Genomic DNA, 17,881 nt, shown 5'->3' on the forward strand with positions numbered 1-17,881 from the left:
AACTCGAATCAGTTAAAGGAAATTAAGAAGACAAAAGAAGCACGTTACAGAAAAACAAGGTTACCCTGCTCCTTATGGACTATGTTGCACCGATTCCAACATGGATTGATTACGGTTTCTCATGGCGAAAAGAAAGGATCAATCTTTTCGCAGGTTTCGATGCGAGGATAGCCCGTAAGGTGCAGAGTAACCTCGTTTCGAATTTTTCCCACCTTGTGCAGACAATATGAAACATTTAAAAATAACCATTGCATGGTTACGTGTCCTCGCAATTATTCCATCAACCGGTACTTTGTATGCGTGTCTTATGGCTCGCTTACACTAGTGCGACAAGCGCCGCGAAAGGCGCGCGGGACACTTCAAACAGAAAAGGAGCTGTGCACAATGGGCGAAGGAAAATGGACGACATGGGCGCCGATAGAGGTGGCTAGTTAGGATCTACAAGTGTGCTAGATATCAGTACCACGACTGTAGAATCAGATACCACGAGTCTAGAGTTAGTTGCATCAGGTATAATACTTTTAAAGTCAACTGCATTAGGTACCACGACTCTAGAGTCAACTGCATCCGGCACGACGACTCCACAGTCAACGGTATCAAGTATCAGAACTCACGTTCAAGGTTCCAAACAATCCATCGCGTGTCCCTATTTTTGCAACAAATTATATACTGAATCACCCGCGGTTACATAGCCCGCATACCGCGCAAATATTTGTTCCAGTGTAAACATACCTTTAGTCTCGCGACCATACTGCAAGCACAATTAGCTCTTTGTCTACCTTCTCACCTGGGGCTGTCTCCTAGTGTGACAAGTAATATTCCGAACCTCGTATTTTTCAGACACGATATCCCGGCCTGTATCAGTGCGATATGTTAGCACGAACTTTAAGGCATCCTTTCAACGCTGTCACGTCGGGAGAAAAATCGGTGCTTTCGTATAACATGTACGCATTCCGTTCGCCAAGGAGTGTATTATGAAATTCATTTGACAGCTGAAAGGGAGCCGGGTTTATATTGTCTCACTTCTCAGAACAACTTAATTGAACGCTGCACGGTGGAGATACTTACGTCTCCGGATAGAATCGAAAGAGTGAAATATAACGTTAGAATGACAGACATGGGAGCAATAATTTCAGCCAAAGGCGAACTTAGCCGCGCGAGAGAATTCTTCGACGAAGTCGTACATTTTTTTCAACCGAGCCTCGAACGAACGAAGAATGACAATTCGATTCGACCGAGGTGGATACGTATGTGTACCACGTTCCAAGGATAGTGACGGTTCTTTTTTTCAGTTCTCTTGTTCAGATTCGATGAACGGGCCCAATACGTAACTTTGTCGGGCGGATATGGAACGAATCCGAAGGAAAACGTGGACACAGTCCTGGACGCGAACTTATCTGGCTGATCAGAAACCCGGTGGAACGTTATCTCGCGCGTTATCCGTAAAAACGCGCTACTTACGAATCAATAAATAGTTTTTGCGGACAGACATCGAACGACTGAAAGAATGCCAGCCGTCGGAAATCGTTAATCTGACATTAATCTGGCGCTAATGCACCTGAATGCGCAGATGCACGCGACGATAAGATTCTGGAGTAATTTAGACTGTCGTAGGCAGCTATTGCAGCATGAGAGAACCTTTAACTGCATACGTTTTTATTGATGTTATTTTTAAACGAAGCTTAAATAGAATGGAAGACATAGTTTCTTTCGTTTACAAGGATCTATCGCAGTAAAATCGATTGCGACCGCACGCAATGCCCCGATCACTTTCTTCCCTGTTCGATTGCTCGTATCTTGGAGGAAGTAACGAGAAACCTTCCGGTTAGAAGACCGGTCGAGAAGAATCGACCAGGCAAGAGAGATCGTACGACCACGGTTGCAACTTTTCTTAACGTCGACATGCGCTGTAATTATACCACTCATTTCATGGTTAGTACCATAGTTTTTGCCGTCCCGTCTGGAATTATGTCTACTGCTAACCGTACGCTTAGTACTATATGCGTAGTGAGTCATCTTTAGTTTGCACAAGACTCGTGTGTTTTACAAACAAATGTTGCCGTTTTCTTCGAACGTGTTCGAAACAAGGAAGAAATAAAACAGTGAACAGGATTGAATATATGATATTATTAGGAAGAAGATAATTACAAATAATTGGAAGTGGAGTATAGATCTCGTTAAACTGGTAAACATGCTTCTTGATATTAGAATGCCATACCAGAGGCATTTAAAAGGAAATGAATAACTCAGGTTGGAACTTATTTCTGCAAAATGCAACGCCTACGGAGGCTCGAAAACGGAATTGCACATGCCGATAGTTCAAGGCTAACTACATTCAATTCCCTGCTTCAAACTTATCGGAACGTTTACCAGTGCCATTAACAGGGAAACAAATGTGGGCAAACTTCGTTATCGTCTAACGGGAAAGCCCAGTTCAGGACGCTGAAAATGAGGGATCCTTTTATGAATTTTTTAAAAAGAATGTATCGAACGAAACTTCGTGAAACTTTCAGGGTCCTTTATTGAATATTTGGTGATAACAAATAATTTTTTCTCAATGGAAGATCCCTGTATAAATCACTTTTAAAAAATTATGATGCTCAATGTTTTTATCGCCTTTTCAAACATCATAATTTCCTTGGAATGACGTTTGTGAAACCTCAATTTTCCCGTTCGATTGTAATCACGTTTAAAATAAAAAAAGTCGTTTCGAGTAGATTTTCACAGTGGATCAGAAGAGAATGCACGAAAGCATAGCCTCGCGAAGGTTTTCGTGCCGTATTATCTCCAATTACCTTGGTTCGAGCCGTAATAGAAATGAAATAATAATTACGCCGGTGTTCCCGCGACCAGTATTCCAATTCCATTCTCCTGGGTCTCGTATTACACTTAACGTGGGGCCTCGAGACCCCCCATGGCCCCCCCTCGAATCCGCCACTGTGCTCATGTGTTCCCTTCTATCATTTCACCGAGTGACTTTTTGCAAATACTTAAACAGCCAACGGGCGCCCGACAGCGGCTCGGAATCGCTTTAAAGTTTCGCTCGGCGACGACGCAACAACTTTCCACTACTTCCTGCTATTCAGACATGTTTTAACCGAAAAGAAAGTGAACCGCCGCTTTATACGTGGTGTAACGATCTTCATTCCATTTGCCGGCGCTCGAGATGAAGCTCATTCGCAAAGAAATCTCCGTCGGATGAGCGAGGGAGGCGTTTCGGTTTCGCAATCGCCTGTATCGGCTCCGTCGTTTTCTTCTTGGCGACAGGACGAGACTGGTTGCCCTTTATTTCTCTTCATCGCCCGATCCTACTCGCCAGACGACATTTACGACGTGTAATTAGCGTTAGGGTAATTACGGGTGGAAGCGGTTGTTTCGCTCGCCGATCGAAAACTGATGGGAGAAATGGTGCACCGAGTTACGTAACTCGACTCGAGCAGCGAGCAGGAGAATTATGTATGAGGGAGTAATTATTCGATGCTAATTTCTTGGAGGTTTTTAGGAAAAGGTTTGCAACTTCGATATTCATTGGTCCGAACCAAGTGTTTTGAAAGGATCTGGATCATGGTACGTAAATGATCCGCAGTAATTAAGTGATTACGTTTCTGGACGACTCGGACAGCAAGAATGAGAGAGATTGTCAGGATTAGACATAATGTTTCGCTGATTGGCTAACCCAGAGCTCCTGAGTTATTCGATACCTGCTTAAGCGGCGAACTCATTTACATAAATGAATACACACCTGTAGCCTGCTAAGTACTACAGCACTTCTTCTGCTAAATGTCTAGTACATTACGTCTGTACACCGAAGTGCATCGATTGATGCTTGCACTAGCTAATAAATTCACTCGACCCGTTCATCCCTAATTAGCTTAACGGTGCGGTAATATTTTTATCTGTCATATGTCAGCCTTGGAATTATTTAAATATTATAATATATCCGGATAGGTCACTTGGTTGATCCTAATCCTTTTGGATAACCCTTTAGAGGATACTTTCTTTCCTTGCAAGTCGGTAAACAGAATTACACAGCTTGTTAATAAAGTTATGAGGCACTGCAGCAGACCGTCAGGCCTCGGTGGCTGGAAAAGCAACAATAGAAAGGCGCCTGCATAATACAGTCGGGAACATCATGCAATAACCTCCATTAACGACGCCTATATTAATGACTTTTGATCGAGGAACGAGGTCGTCTCTCGACTCGGTATCGCCAAGAAAACTTCATCGGTCGAGAACAGACTGAAAAATCATGAAACTTTTAACAATTACGTTAATTTTACACAATACAAGCCTTGGCACTATCACGACCTTCCTCATCGAGGTTCAGAGATCCAAGTTAATTTTGTTTCATTTTGTTTTGTTTCATCGCAGGATGCTCTGTCGCCCATGCATGGCGATCTATTGTGTATTTTTTGTCGAAGCCAAGACCCGTCAATGCGATCTGAAACATTAGAACAACACCGTGAATTTCAGTCACACGCTACCGCGGATACGGTGCGAAAGACAGCTTTGTCTCGCGAAGGTCGAACGCATTACTCCGCATGGAAACGTTACTTCCTATCGGAACAATGGCCTCTTTACTTTTGTCAGTTCCCATGGATTTCTCCCTGTGACGGAATTTTCACTTCCATAAAAATCGCGCGGTCCACGGAGCGCTGCCATTAGCGATTTGGAAACGCTCGAAACTAATGTGCCGTTTCCATCGAGAGCAACTCCTGCTTCGGATGGCCACGGTCGCGCGCTCTCGAAACGCTTTCATCCTGGCGACCCGCAAATTAAATGTGTTTTCTAATATGCATGAATGGGAGCAAACAAAAATAACGCTTTCACGCGACTCTTGTTTTGTAACCTCTTTAGCTGCACAAATTTCTAATTTCATTCGGGTTCCCGAGATCTCTGGATTTCATTTTAATTGAGATACGGAGGTCCTCGTGTCCCGAAGTCTCTGGATTTTATTATATTTGATATCTCGAGGGCCTGAGGTCTTTTTATTTATATTTATTACTGATATAACATTCCCGTATGAACTTCCTTAAAATCGTATTCGATTCCATACAAATGGAATTTCCGGTTATTCTAATAAAATCGAACGCGCCAAGATAACTTCCGCATACAGCTAGGCCAATTACAATTTGCACGGAATGCATGGTGTAGCACTGTAATGCTGAAAGGAATTTTAATCCGCCTATATGCTTATCTTTCAGTGACAAAAAATTGGTTATCAAGTACCCTGTAGCTTTGGTGAAGCGCAATTGAATCTCCATTACAATCCAAGTATGCATTCTCGACATATTAAACATTCTTTTTCCTGGAAGATAACAATTTTCTCAAAGAAGCATCGCCACGTGTATACAAGCATAATCTCTTGGAATGCTTCTCGTATTATCAGGAAAAATATCATCGAAGCGTGTAGTTGCGTAAAACGTTAACACTCCGCGATTTCAATCGGTGATCTTTCCTCAACACGCCTCCTAAGTTTGATAATACGTGTTTACACTTTTACTCGTCGGCGTGAATTGCGAAACGAAGAAATTTAATTCTCATTTTGAAGGAGAAAGTCCCAAAGACCTCCCGAAGAATCGATACCAATTAAAAGTGGATAATATTTCCGCCGATATTCGACATATTCGGAATGAATATTCGACTAGAGGTTCTTAAAAAGTGAAAACGCGTATTCTTTCTTTTATCAAGTCGTAACTTAAATCCGCGCGTCACTGTCCAGTCGTTCTGGAAGAAATCGGAATTAAACATTGGGAGAATTATCTGATCTTCGTATCAGCGGAATTAAGATACGAATCACGGAAGTCTAGTGCATATTTTTAATATCTGATTACATTCGGGAATGAATATTTATCCGAAAAATTGATCGCGTCGAAAATATCCCGTGACTATAAAATTCAATTATCACTCTTACGCGCTACGTATAGTCTTCATTTTTTTTTTTGTTATGCTCTGACATTGACAGGACGCGTTTCGTGGCATTATCAAGCGTCGACTCCGCGAAATTCGCGATGCCATGGTTGAAAGTTACCGATTTGACGCTCGACGCTGGCGTTAATTCGATGCAATTTAACTTTCCTTCCGGGATCTTCGTGTGTCCTGGCAACACCTCCACGCTTCGTCCACGTGAGGTTTAGTCTCAGGCATGCGTGAACCATCGTGCAGGTTAGCTTCGATATTTTGTTATTCATTTTCGCGGCGAAAAGTGATGTAACCGCGGAGATTTCTTCATCGTCGCTGAAAGCTACTTTACGATCGTTTCTTACGATCCATCGGAATATTCCCCATCGGGAGATATCGGATCTATCGGTCTGCCTACACGAGACATGCATTGGATCGAATTCTCCGTGGCCCATTTTTCGTTTAGACTCCTGCAATAATTTCGAATCGTCTGCGAATAAAACGCACCCGCCGTCTTTCTACATGTATCAAATTACCATACCGTGAAACATCGCCTAAAAAAGAAGTAAACCTTTTGTCGCAATCGCCGTTAATTACTAAAGCTTCCATTGAAAAGCCGCGTATTAATTCGCCTTCCAGTTTGTCGATGACTCGTACACTCACTCGCATATTCCCTCCTCTGTTTCAGCGATGTGACGCAGCCCATCAGGAATATTTTCACGCAAAATGATTCGTGCCCTTGTCCTTCTGTGCATGGCCGTTCTACCTGTCGCGCGATGCCACAAGGTAAGATCACGTCAAGTACCATCGGTAGCAGCGCCAAGGACGCTGTTCCGTGCATGTGCTTCCTTAAAACAAAGAAACACCCGTGTATCGCCGCGGGCGCTCGTGCCGTTGACTCGAAATGACAAGGCAGGTCGCGGAATGAGACGGCTCTAATTGTCGATCCGCTGCTTGTTATGATGTACGTTCACGGTACGTAAACACAGGCTTCCGTTCGTAACGTTAGTTACTTTATTAACGTCGGGAGGTGCACAGGATGTCCATGTATAAACGCGCGATCAAATTTCAATAACCAGTGAACTTACCAGTGCACTTAAATTCTAATTCTTTTTAATAATACTCTTTAGTAATACTCCTTATCCAACTTTCGGTTACTAAAAGCTCTTCCGAAAATAATACGATAGAGTTGTGGTGACAAAATCATCGTATCGCAAGTACCTAGCATCATCTTCCAAATATCTCGGAAGAATTAGTAAGATTTCACCGTTGCGTCTAAGAAGGTAAACTTTTAATGCGCGACATTTCTGACGCACCCACTTATTTTATGTTTACTTAGTTTTGAATTGCGTATGTATGGAGAAATAATCGAAACGCCGCGAAAGAGTTACACGTGTTGTATAATAATGGCGTTAGTGGGCACACTAGCGTCACCAGGAAAGTAACGTGGGAAGAGAAAGGAATAAATTGCACATTGAACTCTATAATCAGGCCTGAGGCGTTTTAGGCGTCATGCGAGCGCATGGTACCGTTTCGGCGATAACTGTAGGGATAATTGATGGTCAATAAACGATTGACTTATGCGTCTCGTGGTCCAAAATAAAACTACTGATATCTTTCTCCTTCGATGACAAAATTTAGTGTAAATGTTAAAAAATATTATATAAATATTCGCTTACATAACACAATTTTCATGAAAAGTTCCTATGCAAATTAAGAATCTAAAGTATCTGTTTATTTATGTTACTATTCCACTCTAGAGTGCGCGCTATATAACTGCACTCTATATAAATGCACTCTATAAATTTGCATTACCTTGATAGATAGTAATTGGTACAGGATCGTAGAGGATTCCAATACCCGGTCTCGAGCAAATTAATAACAAGAATTCCACGGTAGCCTATTAACGATAAAATACAGCGCCGTTTGCACCTCTTCCGTGTTTGCAGTGTTGAACTCAGGTACGACTTCGCTAGAATTCGAACGGACGGTTTCGGTGAGTGCAAGTTTGCCCGCGCATTAAAAACCTAGGCGAACGCGTTCGCATGCGAGCAACGTATTAATCGCCACGCGTGCAACGTGGGAAAAAAGACAGGATTGCGATTAATGATACGTCGAACATTGTAATCGAACGAGCACGCTTTTCATTAGCAACCAGCCGAGCTCTTCGGGTTTCGCGTGTAATCACCGTGGCCAATAAACGACTGAATTATGCAAGCAGCTTCATTAGGAAGTAGTACAAATAATTACACGCGCGATGTTGAAAAGAACCTCCTGTTTCTTCTGTGGTGAAGTCATTGACGAATTCAGACATCAGAGGAATCTATTAGAAACTCGATTCTACGATAGTCAAAATATTTGAACATTCAAAGACTTCACGTAGCGTTGACTGACAACAGACAACCTAAAATATTACATCGCTACGTTAAGTATGAAACGAGGAAAACAAAATAGCCCCCTGGCAAGGCCAACCACCTCCACCTTCGAGTCTCGAATTCTAGCAAAACCAGCCCGCAAGAAAATACCTCGCGAGTCGTAAACTTCGAATGCAGCCAAACACGACGTTGCAGGAAACGGTAGAAAGTCCAACGAAACGGCTACACGACGCAGAACTATAAGAGAAGGACACCTGAAATGTGAATAAGCCGTGTTTCCTATAACACGCGGTCAGCAAGCGCCTCGACTCGCGACGATCGTTGAATTCGCTCGCGCCGTGCTGTTATTTTGCAATAATAAGAAAGATCGAAAGTCAAGCGTGCGCTAGCGTGTTTATCTGGCAAATCGGACGTGGCGAATGCAAAACTGCCAGCTGCGCCTGCCATTCAGGAGGGAAACCGCGCATTGGGGCTCGTAGTATGCATACAATTAGGAGAGCGACACCCTGATACGAAGTTTTACGCGATATCCGGTTCTCCACTCGCTAACAGAGCCTAGAGAAGAAAATCTTGGTGTTTTTGATAGAGTATATTTTGCGTGACGATTGAATTCCTCTTCAGGGATTGGAATCTTGAGTCCCTGACAAGTGCCACGAAGAGAATTCTTTAACCCTTTGCAGCTCCCAATACTTTCAATTGTTTTATTTGAAATTTACTCGTCGGAGCTCCCGAGTTAAAAACTGATGTCGAGTCACATTCGACACAGGAGTGGAAAGGAGACCGGTGTAATTCTGTAACAAGAAGCACGCGTGTTAATGAAGAAGGACAAACAGATCACCTTGCGCGGGCATTGAGGAAGGATGATCCCTTGTTTACAAAATCATATTACGACCAACAGAGGCGAAACAGCAAGCACCTGCGCGGATGTCGCTTTTAACTCTGCCAATATTGATCCTTTGATCTGCTAACAAACCTTTTACACTCCAATCCACATAACCAAAAAGCATCGATACCATGGCTAGAGTGGACATGAATGGTACAGTTTGTGGGTTGGATGCAGCGGAGAGAAATAGGACAGCAGGGAAACAGCACCGACCGACACGATCGAATTTCCTAACGTAATGAGTGAAAGTGACCGACCTTAGAAGTCTAAGGCAGCGTGATAGTTAATTGCAACTCGATTTCTGTGACACGGTACGTGGCTGGGTGCTCTTAAATGGTAGAAGCAGACCTTGGATCGCGATTGGAAAACCTCAAATACACATGTATCGATCGCGGGACCGTGCAAGAGCGAACATGCGACTCGGTGCACCGGCGCGTACGCGCTTCGACAACTGTTGATCATTGTCCTCGCAATGACTGCCAATTAGCCGTCCACTTCGTGGCTGCGGACGGCAACCTGTAATAAAATGCACCAGTGTGCCAGATCGTTGCTCGCTAATACGATCGTTGCTCGGAAGAAAATGTTGCTGGTGGTCTTTTGTCGAGACCAATGCTAATTGTACGATCGTTTCTCGAAGAGTGGTCCATGGATCTCGAAAGAGAAAGCGAAGCGAATTTTCAATGTGAGTTTTAGTTTCTCCCTTTTAAATTAGGCTGCTTATATCGACCTGCGCCACCATGGATTAAATCGGAATCACAAGAATCAGAAAAATAAATTTCTGAAAGATTCCGAGCGAAAAGAGTTAACTGTGGCGGCGTATACTGAATTCTGTCTGGTTCTTGGGTTTTTCCTGGATCTTATATCGTTTGGAGGATAAGTGATGTCGAGGACAGCGGTCAAAGGAGAGTATGACTAAGGAAAGGTACTAGGAACCGAGATTAGGATGTTTGGTTGAGGACGAGTCTATGTTTGTAATTAGTTGCGTTGGTCATCCAACATTTCATTTGGTTAAAAAGGATGCGAGAATTCCAGGAATGTTGCAAGAATAAATTTCAGTGCGAGTGAATATAAGAATGGATCGCAGTTTTGGAAACGACTATAATGAAAGCCGAGTTTTGTTCTCCTCTTTGCGTTATTATTACACGTTATTGTTCCCACGATAGAGCCGCGATTACTTTTTCCCTTGGAGTTTCGACACACCACAGGTACAACACCTGGCGAGAAAATATCTCAATAATACAAAGAAAGCCAAATAGGTGGCATCGAATGGCGCCAGTTGAAATTTCGAAAATTACGTAACGATCGATAGTAAAAGAAAGTCTTAATTTGCCACCAATTGTTGCTTAACATCTCTATCAGCTGCTTCCCAGTAAACTTACACCTACACTCACAAATTTCATAATAATCTATATCTTTCCAAGCTTCGGTTTTTAATTTCAGATTTTTAGGTATAATTTTTATTTATTCATAGTTCGCTGGAGATCTCGTACAGTCGTCCCTCGCTAAGTGTGAGAGCTTACGGTGAATTTTTCTTGTTTGTTGCAGATCCACGAGCACATGACGAGGGAAGAGATGATATCGGTGTTTCACACGGGACACGAGTCTGGTAATCGCGGTGAAAAGAATTAATTTCCAGCGGCGGTCCGTTCATTACGATTTAAACTTGATACAAGTGTCCTTGTACGGTCTCTAGTATCGGAATCGGGAAGAAGAGATCGATTACGTTTATTTTTGGCTCTTCTTCACTCGTGAACCGATCGATATTAACCCTTTCACGCCTGAATTCTTATTCTCGTAGTAATGTAATTTCATCTTCAGGGTTAACTTGAAATTAAACAAAAATTCGAATTCGTCCTAAATTGTGGACGCCAGGTCTGAGACGGTTAATATTTACAAGTTTCTGTTCCCGACTAATATTCTCGTCCACTTCAAACCATGCCCCGGCCTATCCTCCAGCATGGATTATCGCGTGTCGTCGACAATTACGCGAATAGGTCCTCGTTAAGTTCCTCGCGAACTTGGAGCAACGCTTCGCGCATGTTAATCTCGATTTAATCTGTCAAAGTGTCCGACAAGCGGCACGTATTTGACGATATTTCTCGAACCTCGCGTTGTTGGTCACGGAATGCGACAGGTTCACGAATGTTTCATCAATCTGTTTTGAAATACTTGTCTGTAATTCTTTGACTCGGTTGGTTATTTCTTTCGTGGATTAGGTCTTTCGAACCAGCTTTTGGTACGACGTTCTATGGCACTTTGGGTTTGTGTAATAGACTCGGCTAAGGAATACTTGTTTCTCTCTCAATGAGGCACGCCGGAGTAATTACACTGCTCGGAATAAATTACTGAAATAACTTCATTCTCACGAGTGCGATCCGTGTGGGTGGTGGACTCTTCATGGGATGGGGGTGTAAAGTTTGGAAGGAAATATGGTGACTTTATTAAGATTCTTCTTTCACCTCCACTCTAACCAGCGTCACCTGTGTCACACTCAAGTTAACGACATAATTACAAACGAGTACAGCAAGACTCCATTTATTCATACAAATGAAGTTCATAGTCGTCAATCTTATCGCTCAGATAAACGCGTTTAATCATACTTTGAGCTCATTTTTCAAGTTAAAGCAATATTTTAATCTTGACCAACTGAGAAGTGACTTGCAAGGACCTTTTCGCTCGTAGCATTCATTTTTTCCTCTGAATCGGCCAGCTGCCAAGGTTATCGAGTGGTCCGTTCGTCTTTATTAATAACGAGCTGGTCGAGAAAATCATCGATGAACAGGTCACGTTTAAATTCCAGTACCAACGTACGAGATTGTGCCTGTGCTGCATTCGGTGCACAAGAGGAGCACGGAGGCGCCAGAGATACACCTGAAGGCCTTCGGGAAGGACATCAGTCTGTCGCTGAAACCTACCGACGGGCTGCTGACAGCGAACCGTTTGCCCATGTGGACTGTCACGAAGAACGCGTCGCAACCTGACGGCCTTCATTACGAGAAGGTGACGGACGTAAGTTTATGAGGGAGATGACGTTCATTTTTATCCATCCAGGTGTGAGAATCGTGATGGGAAGGGTGGTCTCGTGATTTTCAACTTTACAGGAAAGGAAACTTGTTAGATTTCTATTTCAAAAATGGGGGTTGATACACACAGGATGTTCGGAAAGGAAACAGTTTTGTAAGATTGAAGTTTCCCATGTCCTCTATGACTCTCAAAAAAAAATAATTAATCTTCTAAAAGCACCTCCTTCCCTAAGTATCTCCTTCCAGTTATTTCCCAGGAGTATCCAGAATGAAAATTACCCCCCTTCTCCCAATAAGTGAAACTAATTTTACACAGAGTCGTTCAATCGTACGAAATCACTTTCCGCGCAATCGTTTTTCCATTGATCCCTAATTACACCTGGCTAAACACGACGCTAGCTGGCAAAAACCCGGCGTTTCACGGCAAGTGGATTTCCACGATTATGGTCCGAGGGATGCATTAGTCCTTTATACGGTCTAACTAGCATAAAAATCCGCTTGCTATTGCCGCGTATGGATCGCAACGTGCAACGTCTTTGTAATTGTTCTTCCTCTTTCAGGTCGACATAGATATCGGTGACATCTATCAAGACACGACCAACATGGCGTCCATTCTGGTGCACCAGGACGCAAATGGGAAAGTGCTCGTTGTAAGAGGCCATTCTTTCTTTCGACATTACCCCATTAAATTAACGCGACTCTCTGTCATTCGTCGAGCGACTCGCTTAGGCTTCGTTTTAATTATTTGCGGTAGCACCAGACCTCGAGGGAATGCATTAAGGATTAAAAATCAGCTTCTGATAGAATATATAAATCCAATTGTCATTCAGCGGTATTTCCAAGAAAAGCAATTAAAAAATTGAGTATTCGTGAACGTTCCTTACGGGAATTCCTCCTCGACGAGTCGCAGCTGGTGCGAAACTTGACATCCACCGGTTGCCAATCGAACGGTCTTACGTAAATTGGTGAAACCGCAGCTCCTTAAAAGGTCTCCCATTTGCGAGACTGCTAATTGACATGAATTGGCCCGACCGACGGAAAACGAGGGTTATTAATACTTAAAATACTGCATCTTCGGGGAATTTGACGGTCAAACGACGGAAACGCATTACCAAACGCGCGTTGATGACATCTTTTGCAACGGCGTCTCGTTGTTACTCAAAGGGAAGCGAATTTATTATATGCTATTCGCTTCTTCCTTTTGCGCGCGTGAATGCACACGATTTTACCCAGAGAATCGTGTATTATATAGTTACACGAAAGAACACGGTAAGTATAGTAATTAATTTAGCTCTTAATTGCCATCTTTTCGCCCGAGTGTTTTCTTGTCGTTAAAATTCGAACGCCTAAGAGTATGTTTATATCCGAGCATTAAAACACGTGTAGGAGAATGTTTACATACGAGGATAATGTCTATAGCCTGTTGAGTAGGTACTAGGGTAAATTGGTGAAACAGCATTCGTGATCGTTTTGACATTTCCATTTCGAGCTCGCAGACGATGTTACGTGGCTCGTACCGAAAGCATTGCGCAGATATTGCGCGCAGAAGAATAAAAAAGGCCAATAAAATCCCCCATATCGGTTCCACCTACCTGAACCGACAGCAATTTCGAGAAGAAGGTTGTTTCTCGATGATTGCGCGTCCAACCGACCGAGACTCAATTTCACTCAAAGAAAGGAAGTTCGATCTCTCACGAAGTCATAAAGAACCGCGAACAGAAGTATTACCAAATATGCTGTTAACCTTTCTCGTTAAGAGTGTGCTTTACTAACAAAAATCGCTGTAAATAATAATGCTTCGAGATAAATAGCGTCGTTTTTAGTATCCTTTCTCACCTCACGGTTTTAATTTCATTTAATAATCGTGTTGGGATCAAAAACAGGAAGTGCTTTTTCGAAGAGTGCCGCTTCGTTTAACAATTAACGAATCCGCGTGGAATTCTCGCCATGCCGTTCACTTTCCAAAAGCGGCGAGATTATCACGAATACGCCAAAGACAACAAATAACGTCGGGTTGGTTACATAATAGCGTTAAATCGTTGTTCTCGTCGACCCCGCGTGCCCTGACCTTTCGCTTTCACTCTCCCTCCCCCGATATCTGACCAATGCACCTCTCGAGCCGCTGATCGAACAACTTGATCGTGCTCCGAACAGAAATATCAGCGATCTAGCAGTCCCCCCAGCTTCGACAGCCTCCATAGACGATACACGATAAAATTGGTCACGTTGCGGTAGTTATGCTCCATCCAGACGGAAGTATTCGCCGTCAGGCGGAAAATTGATATCAAGAGCGTGGCTCGATTATCCAATTAAACGATTACGGTCTGTTGACCTATGGAATGAGTAATTAACGTTTTATTGACGACGGCTGTACATGGTATCGCGAGAGATCGTCGATTTTCCGCTGGCCAGGTCGTTTGCCTTCTTTGTTGACGCTTGAAATCGTTTCAGGCTACTGTTAAGAGCGAAGTCCAGTTCGGAATGTTGAAAATGGGGCGTTTTACGAATTTTTTAACGATAGTGTTGTAGGTGGATCTTTATGAAACTCACAAGGTCTTTTATTGGATATTTGGGTGATATCAAATAATTGTTGTCCATACAAAATTGTACGCGGATTCCTGAAAGCTTCTGCTCGCGAAGATCGATAAGACGAGAGTCGCCTCTTGCCCACGAATTCGTCAAATATTAAAGAAACCTGTTTGGACAGGATGGCAACATCGGTTCAGAGTTGGTGATTCGGCCACTGCCTGATCGAGTGTTGCGGGAAGTGGTGAAAAAGAGCACGACTTTTCACGGGGCTGAACTGCTACCGAACGTAACGAAGAGTAAAGGGAAGCTGAAGTACACCAACCATCACGTGATCTTCAAGAAAGCGAGCCGACCAGGCGGCGACGAGTACAGCGATTTCAGTAAGCGTCGGTTGATCTTTACCTGTATTGCCACACAGGTGATGAGATCCACTCGAGAGATCGGTTTCTCGTAATTAAACATCGATTTCAGCGCTGATGGAGCCCGACCACTTGGCCAAGAGGTACAGATCCAAGCGATCGGTGGGCGATAGATCGAAGAGAGAAGCCCCGTACGTGATCTATCCGGAAATCCTGTGCATCGTGGATTACGACGGATACAGGTCAGAGTAACTGCGAACTATAGTAGAGGAAGTGGTCCATTTGGAATAAACATACGTCAACTGAATTCTGTTGCAGGTTGCACGGGGGTGACAACGTCCAGATCAAGAGGTACTTCGTGTCCTTCTGGAACGGGGTAGATTTAAGATACAAGCTGCTAAAGGGACCAAAAATTCGTATCAGTATCGCTGGAATTATTATCTCACGGGTAGGTGTTATCAAGAGTAACATAGGTTGAAGAAAAGTGGGGGATCGGCATAAATAATCATTTCGTGTAACTTGTTACAGGGAAGGGACGCCACGCCGTATTTGGAAAGAAATCGCGTGGGACGAGACGCCATTGATTCGGCGGCTGCGCTGACCGACATGGGCAAATACCTCTTCCGGGAACGAAGACTTCCGGTCTACGACATCGCTGTCGCCGTCACAAAGTAAGAGTGCACATTTCGTTTAAATAATTGAGTACCAGGGGTCAATTCGAATACTGCGTCGAACAGTGCCACGTGGAACGGTAGCGCTTCGTATCGTGATATGCTCGGTAATGTCGCGAAGAAGAGTTTTATTTACCTTGAGCTTTATTTCCCTTAAGTTTTATTTACTTTGAGTTTCATTTCCCTTATCTTTTATTTTTCTTGACTTCTATTTCCTCCGTCATATGTGTTAAAAAATTGAAAGAGCATCGCTCCGCGTGGCACTGGAATACAACAATAGTTACGCGAGACCACGAGGGCTTCTCAACTTGCCGACATTGCCTGTATAGATCGATATTATCTGTCGACGAGAATTAGAAAGTAGAGGGAACGTAGGAAAAGAGGGAAAAGCGGTAATCGACTCGCGCGTAAAGATTCAGGCGGCGATCTCGATCCAACGAACGAAAATAGAGAAACGATACGGTGAACCATTACGCTCTATGGCCCTCTACATTATGTTATACAGTCCACAGGAGTCTGGTGATTTCATACTGTTTGATTTTTATTTCGCAAAACAGGTATGATATGTGCCGTCGTAGGAAAGGCGGCCGCTGCACTAAGGGAACTGCCGGTATGGTTTATTACATAGCGATCACACGCTTTCTTTTATCAATTTTTTTACTTATTAGATTACTATTCTCCTTACATGGTTGTAATTGTCGTTGACGTTTGTACAGTATTCACACTAGCCCTAACGTAGCGTTGGTGTTTTGGCGGTGCAGTGACGGCGTATCTCCATGGGTATGGGATCGTTTAGGTCTGCGAACGAATCAAAAGTGCATTCTCGTTTGAAACGATTCTTTATACGAATGCGACACTAATATATTAAATCAGTCTGTGTAAGCTTACGTAACAAGATAAAACGTCTCGACGAACAGCAGAATTCGACCCGTCTCGTTCCGAATCAACGAGAAAGCACTCTTCTTTGATACTTCCAGTTCGCTACCTTCTGTAAATACGGTGTTAAACACTCGACTTATAATCGAGGAATTCTCTTTAATAGACAAATGGCTTATTACTCATATCGAGCCTCTTACACTCGGTAAGAAATTGAAAAACTAGAAAGGTAATGGTAGACTAATCTATAATCAATCACGGTTGGGCTCAGATTACGATTATTTAATCATAAAACAAGCTTACAAATTTACAGAGAACAACATAAGTATGCGAAAATCAGAAATATCAAATTGTGATTCGCTGAATCGAACGTGTACATATCCCCATTAAGATTCGACTCAAATATTCATGAACAAGACACGTAACCGCGAATTGTACATATATTGCCTTGAAAGATGAAAAAAAAAAACGACATGGTTTCGACCGAGCATAGGATCAGGAACGATCAACATTCAATGTACATATCCTCCCCCTCCACCTGATCGAGTCGACATAACTCTTCCACGCGATTTCAAAGATACGCACTCGGCTACACCAAGACTATTACTACCTGTAATTACTCATACCCGAGGCGCAACACTTTCTCACTAATTGGCAATTATTCACACGCGTGCTACTCGTACTGTGTCTGCTTTACCGTAATTCCACGCTATCACCTTCCGTGCGGATCGCGTTTCCGAGGTTGAAGATCGACGCGCACGCTGTGTTTGATACGTCGCTTCGAGGGTCTGCTTCTTATCAGTGGAAAGCGTTAAGGGGGATGAAAACTCAGGGGACGATTGGGAATTATTTTTTTTTTTAGACCGGTGTGCAATTACGTCGAATATTCGTTCATTAATTACTACCGATTTCCATGTTCACTTGAAGAATAATTACAAATCTAACAAGGAGAGGTCCAGACCTTAGAAAACCACCCCCCGATGTACATTAAACTTTCCCGTATTTTTTTTTTAACCCCTATGAAAAAGGACCGAGGCGTTACACGTGTCCGTCGATAGTCCCGTGACGTTGGACCAAGCAGCCTGTGAATCTACATGATTAAGTGGAACTTTTGTTGTTGCATTGCAGATTAGATATGTGCAGGAGGCAATACGCGAATGACGTGTGCAATAGAGGAACCGCAGGTACGTTTCTCGGGTTTAAAATGAAACAGAACACGAAATTGAACAGCGAAGTTGTCTTTAAAAAAAAAAAGAAAAAACTC

The 17,881-nt window shown here is 43.1% G+C and overlaps 1 protein-coding gene across 4 annotated transcripts in view; it reads left to right on the plus strand.

The window, feature by feature from the left end:
- Positions 1 to 17,881, plus strand: part of LOC128875384 (A disintegrin and metalloproteinase with thrombospondin motifs 8) — a 50,383-nt gene that overhangs the window by 26,902 nt on the left and 5,600 nt on the right. For 2 of the 4 annotated variants that reach the window (XM_054120920.1, XM_054120928.1), the window contains 9 exons: positions 6,590 to 6,687; positions 10,705 to 10,774; positions 11,960 to 12,168; positions 12,743 to 12,832; positions 14,890 to 15,091; positions 15,183 to 15,312; positions 15,389 to 15,518; positions 15,599 to 15,741; positions 17,746 to 17,801. In XM_054120920.1, coding sequence (XP_053976895.1) covers positions 6,628 to 6,687; positions 10,705 to 10,774; positions 11,960 to 12,168; positions 12,743 to 12,832; positions 14,890 to 15,091; positions 15,183 to 15,312; positions 15,389 to 15,518; positions 15,599 to 15,741; positions 17,746 to 17,801 — 1,090 coding nt within the window. In that variant the 5' untranslated portion in view covers positions 6,590 to 6,627. Of the gene's footprint in view, positions 1 to 6,589; positions 6,688 to 10,704; positions 10,775 to 11,959; positions 12,169 to 12,742; positions 12,833 to 14,889; positions 15,092 to 15,182; positions 15,313 to 15,388; positions 15,519 to 15,598; positions 15,742 to 16,298; positions 16,352 to 17,745; positions 17,802 to 17,881 lie in introns of all 4 variants that reach the window. The other 2 variants (XM_054120938.1, XM_054120944.1) reach the window with 2 other exon arrangements.

Source organism: Hylaeus volcanicus, chromosome 1, assembly GCF_026283585.1.
Source record: "Hylaeus volcanicus isolate JK05 chromosome 1, UHH_iyHylVolc1.0_haploid, whole genome shotgun sequence".
Taxonomy (NCBI): domain Eukaryota; kingdom Metazoa; phylum Arthropoda; class Insecta; order Hymenoptera; family Colletidae; genus Hylaeus; species Hylaeus volcanicus.